Source organism: Chenopodium album, chromosome 3 (genome assembly GCF_948465745.1).
Source record: "Chenopodium album chromosome 3, dcCheAlbu1.1, whole genome shotgun sequence".
Taxonomy (NCBI): domain Eukaryota; kingdom Viridiplantae; phylum Streptophyta; class Magnoliopsida; order Caryophyllales; family Amaranthaceae; genus Chenopodium; species Chenopodium album.
Window position 1 is genome coordinate 8,663,141 of NC_137836.1, and position 5,589 is coordinate 8,668,729.

At 32.5% G+C, this 5,589-nt stretch overlaps 1 protein-coding gene across 1 annotated transcript; it reads left to right on the forward strand.

The window, feature by feature from the left end:
* Positions 1-422: 422 nt before the first annotated feature.
* Positions 423-3,940, forward strand: LOC145611297 (trihelix transcription factor PTL-like). Its single transcript, XM_081666613.1, has 2 exons — positions 423-922; positions 1,757-3,940. The coding sequence occupies exons 1-2, from the start codon at positions 423-425 to the stop codon at positions 3,141-3,143; spliced, it is 1,887 nt and encodes a 628-aa protein (XP_081522739.1). The 3' UTR covers positions 3,144-3,940.
* The last annotated feature ends 1,649 nt before the right edge of the window (positions 3,941-5,589 follow it).

Sequence of the window (5,589 nt, forward strand, 5' to 3'; positions counted from 1 at the left end):
TACTAATTAAAGTTATTAATGATTAAAACTTTGCATCGAATTACGTACACAAGAGTAACATTTTTTAAAAAAATTGAATTCAAAGGAGTACTCGTACGGTACATTAAGACGATTAATTATAAATTATTGAGAGGAATAAAACTATGGAGATAATTTAATTTGTGCGGATTTTACTTATTGAAATTTGGATTACTAGTCGGCTCGTCGCGTTAACTTTGTTCGTTGGCACATCAACTAAACAAATGAAGCATTAACCAACAAATTAAAGGAGAAAAAAAAAAAGGGTCCACCGTCCTTTCTCTCTTAAGTCCCACCACCACCATAAGGGTCCATAACCCTTCAAGTGAAGGACATGATCCGCTACTCTCGCTTATTATTTCTCTAAATTTCATTGTTTTCTCTCTCATAAAAATCAAAGATCCATGGAAATGGAAGACCAATATGGTATATCAGATCTACGCCAGTTTATTAGCCGAGCAACGGTCACTCAATTCCCGCCTTTTCCAGTACAACAACCACCCCCATCGCTTCCTCCTTCCTCCGACCTCTTTTCGGCCCATCACAACCATCGGGGTCTATCGCCCCCTATTACTGCTGTTGCTGCTGCTGCTGCTCAACACCACACTCCTCAGCAGCAGCATCAGCAGTACGAGATGGTGGTGATGGGCCGAAGCATGTCAGACATGCTGCACCATAATAATAATAATAATAATAATACTCATCATCATCATCATCCCGGACACTTTAATTCCGAGTCTACTACTGCTGCTGCTAATCATTTGGGTGGATTCGATGTCGGCGATGGTGGTGCTGCGAGGTGGCCGAGACAAGAAACATTAACACTTCTCGAGATCCGATCTCGCCTTGATCATAAGTTTAAGGAAGCTAATCAGAAAGGCCCTCTTTGGGATGAAGTTGCTAGGTATAGTAACAACTCTCTTCTTTTTTTTTCTTTTTTTCTTTTTTTTAATAATCAAATATTAATATTTATAAAAAAAGAAAAAAATACTTTCTACAATAGTACTATTTGATTTTACTTATATTTGCAAAGCAGCTGGCTTTATATACTCAAGCTCATAACAAGCTTATTTTCAAGCTTAAATATTTGCCAAATTTTTGCTAAATTTTTTGAAATTCATTTTCAGTGTTTACTTGCTGTTTTTAGTAGAACTGATTTTCTATGAAAATGACAAGTAAAATTTATCAAACAGAATTTTTTGAATAAAATTGTGGTCCTTAAAAACTAATTTAAATAATAGTAATGAGTAGAATTCAGTCAGTAAACTAGGCTGTTAAGTTGATTTCATCCCCCTTTCATTTTTGTCAATTTATATCTCAAAAATCAAAGCTAGGGTTTCTCACATTCCCCAAATTATTCTTTATTGTACTTACAAAAACAAAATCATTATATTATTTAGTTGTATGTATTTGGTCTGTCACTTATACTACACATATCACCTAATAAAACATTCCCATCAAAAAATATTTTAAAATCTTTACTTCAATACTTCCAATTTCTCCCCTTTTTAATTAAACACCGACTATATATTAGGACCACTATTTGAATTTAATTGTCACGTTGCTATCCAGTTCATCTTACACTATCGTCAATGTTACAATTGATTCTCAATAGAGGTATATAGCAATTTTACTTGATTTTACTTTTAGGCGATTCATATAATAACATGCTTTATTTTGCTAATGATGATACAACAATGGATAAATAATCATTTAGATTTTTGAATGATTGTTGTAGGATTATGTCCGAAGAGCATGGATACCAAAGGACGGGGAAGAAATGCAGGGAAAAGTTTGAGAATTTGTACAAGTATTACAAGAAGACTAAGGAAGGGAAAGCCGGTAGACAAGACGGTAAACACTATAGATTTTTCCGGCAACTCGAGGCGCTCTATGGTGAGCACAATTCTCAGCATCATCATCATCATCCAATGACTTCAACTCCGGACACGCATCATCATATAGCCGGAAACATGGTTCCTCACTTCAACACCACTCAGGAGACTTTAGTCCCATCATCGAAACTACACCGGCCTACGAGTGTAAGCCTCTCGAACTCCTCGGACTATGAGACCTCATCCTCGGATAATGAGGTAGGGGGTTCGATAGAAAGTGATGAATCTAAGAAGAAGAAGAGAGGAAAGCGGAATTGGAAGGCGAAAGTGAAGGAGTTTATTGACTATCAAATGAGGAAGATTATGGAGAAGCAAGAAGCTTGGCTCGAGAAGATGATGAAAACTTTGGATAGTAGAGAAAGAGAGAGGATGGAAAGGGAAGAAGAGTGGAGGAAGCAAGAAGCTGAAAGAATGGAGAGGGAACATAAGTTTTGGGCTAGTGAACGGGCTTGGATCGAGGCCCGGGACTCAGCCCTTATGACCGCCTTAGAGAAGTTGACAAACACTAGGGAGAAAGAAGTTGTTAGTGATATTGATCATCGTAACCACCACCACCACCATCGCGGCAATGAACATCATTGCCGCGTAGGGATCCATGATAACACCCATCATCAATGGCTAGAGACGGAGGTGACAAGGCTTATACAACTTCGAACGAGCATGGAATCGAGGTTTCAACAATGTGGGTTCTCAGAGGAGGTTTTGTGGGAAGATATTGCTGCAAAGATGGCTTATTTGGGGTATGATAGGAGTGCAAGTGTATGCAAAGAAAAATGGGATAGTCTTAACAAGTATTTTCAAGAGAAGGACAACAACATTATTATTAGGGATGATGGTAACAAGAAAAGGAAGGAGAATTATGGAGAGGTTAGTAATCATAAAAACAACACTAGTACTAATAATAATACTAATAATAGTAATTGTAATCATAATGGTGGTGGAATATTATACATGAATCACATGGGATTAGGAGGTTTTAGTAATAATTGTGAGATTAATGAGCCTAGGCTTCAACTTAACGAGGGATCATCTTCGTCGCCTTCGTCTCATAACTCCAATGCTAATGCTAATGTTAATGTTAATGCTAGTAGTAGTACTATTGGTGCTGGTGGTGGTGTGATGAATGATAGCTGCCTGAGGTTTTTTCTCGGCGACGGCGAGGGCAGCCTTGGTTGGGATAGTTCTAATTATGGGTTGAAGCTCAACAAGGGTGGAAATCAGTGTGCTTAAATCTTTCCCTTAATTTTGAGTGATTAATTAATTAGCTATCTAGGCAGAGTTTGAGATGGAGATGGAGATGATGAAGATGACTAGTATTTTTTTTTTCTTTTTTTTTTTTTTTCTTTTTCTTTTTAAAATTATGAAATTTTCTAATTTGATTTGTAGGAAAGTTGAGAGTGGTAGCTAGCTAGCTAGAGAGGCAATGGGATTTGAGCAATACCATTTGGAAGGACAACATCATCAGTTTGGGTATGCAAGTAATTAGTCTAACTTAAGCTTTTATTAATTAATTAATTAGTGTATGTATATTATTTGAATGTTGTTTGATTATAATATGCTTATTAATGATTACTCAGAAGTCATCATTTTTAGTAGGAAATTATTGGTTTTTATCTAGACTTTTTTTGTTTGATTTTGTGCATATCTTATATCCATCATTAAACCGGAAATATGGCTATGATTTAGGGGATAATCTCAATGATTAAGGTTTAGAATTAAAGATCAAGGTGGTTGTCATCTTTATTTTATTTTATTTTATTTTATTTTTGGTTTAATTATTATATCATAATATAAAAGTATTTTGTTTTAATTCTATTTCTGTTTATATGTAAAGTGTTTAGCTTATAGAAGTTGTGACCTGCATATTTAGTTACTCCATCTGGAAAAATATTGAATGTTTAGACAAGCAAAACAGTTCTGCTTTCTCCAACACATGATGTTGACTAGTGATAAGATAACAAATTTGACTGTTGTTTTTTTTTTTTTTTTTTTTTTTTTTTTTTTTTTTTTTTTTTTTTTTTTTTTTTAAATTATGTTTCATGTGCAATTTTGGAGCAAGCATGTTATCTAACTTGATAGGCTATCTTTTAAAAATAATCACTTATATCACAAATAGTGATTATTTGTGATATAAGTGATTATAATTTTAAGTGATATAAGTGAACTCATACAAGTATTAGTCATAAATAGTGATCTTCAAATTATATATCTTGAAATGACATACACTATTTGTATGTATCTTTTAGGCTTATTTCTAATACTCCTAATTAATTAACTATCGCCTTCACTTTTTAAAATCATAATTTTAAGCGACAACAACTTTAATTATACAGAGTATCATTAATGAAATTGTAACATTATGAGACAAATGATGAATGTATTATAACATATTCATAAACTATTTTTATATATAATTGTTTATAATAGTACTTCTCTTCTATTATATTTATATATTTTGCGAAATAATAGCAAATTTTTGAAAAAAATGATTTACTATTTTTACATTAAGACAATTATATATCTATTTTTAGATACATTTAATTTGCTCTAGAAAAAAAATGGTAAGTGTTAATTTTAAAGAAATTTTTACTTTTCAATACTACCTGTAATTTATATTTCTACTTAACACCATATTCAAATACTCTCTCAATTTCTTAAAAGTGCTCTTTTGGGTTTTGGGTTTTGCACTATTCACATGCACAATTTTAACTAACGTTAGTGCTTTATACATAAATTAAACATACTCATACGTACCGTTAGGTGTTACAATCGTCTCAAGGTACAGATAGTTTAAATATTAATTTTTTTTTAATAATATGTAATTATTGATAAATAAAGATATCATTGGTTAAATTTTAGTTCTGTCATATGTGTCGTTCAAGTTAGGCACTTAAAATTGAGGGTAAAGAGTGTTTAGATTATATAAGAACCAATGAATCTTCAATCAATGGGAATTTGCTTGTTTATGTCCAAGTTATGATATTATTTATTCAAGTTAGTTGTACTAAGGTACATGAAGTGCCCTTGACCTGTCTCACTTGGGGTCCAAATCCTCTTTGTTTCTCACTTGGGTACTCTATGACTAACCAAAATTCCTTGATTTTGAGAAATTCAATTAAATGGTGCTGTATTAAAAGGGTAGTTTGTATGTTGTATCGAGAAAATTCAAGTTTATCACATTAATAAATTTTTTTATTAATCACAGGGATAAAAGTGTAAATTTTGTGACAGTTAAAATGGGTAACATACACCACTATTTGAATTAACAATTTATCCCTAAAGTCTTAAAATCTCTACTTGAAATAGCAATCTATCCCAAAACCACTACTTTTTCTTTTGCCCATGATAAATAAACGGAGATTAACTGGGGCATCCTATGCTATATTGGCCGCATTTTGTCCCAATCTGGAATTTGGGCCGGATTTTGAGAAAAAGATTATGAAGTGTTTTTTTCCAACCTATTAAAAATATGGAAGGTTGATATCTCTACAATTTTAAGTTTAGTTTAGTTCTTGAATACATTACACTTCAGGCTTAAAATAATTGATTCATTTGACTTTTTCGCACACGAAATATTAACTTTGACTATAGTTTAATTTAATCATAAAAATAATGATGGAATATACTCCTAAATAGGTATATTTATAAAGTTGTATGATATAAACTTTTTTATACC

What these genes read in the sequence shown, in the direction of transcription:
- LOC145611297 (XM_081666613.1), top strand. Translation starts at nt 423, where the DNA reads ATGGAAATGGAAGACCAATATGGTATATCAGATCTACGCCAGTTTATT. An exon ending in CTTTGGGATGAAGTTGCTAG is followed by an intron (nt 923 to 1,756) that starts GTATAGTAACAA and finishes TGATTGTTGTAG; the next exon opens with GATTATGTCCGAAGAGCATG.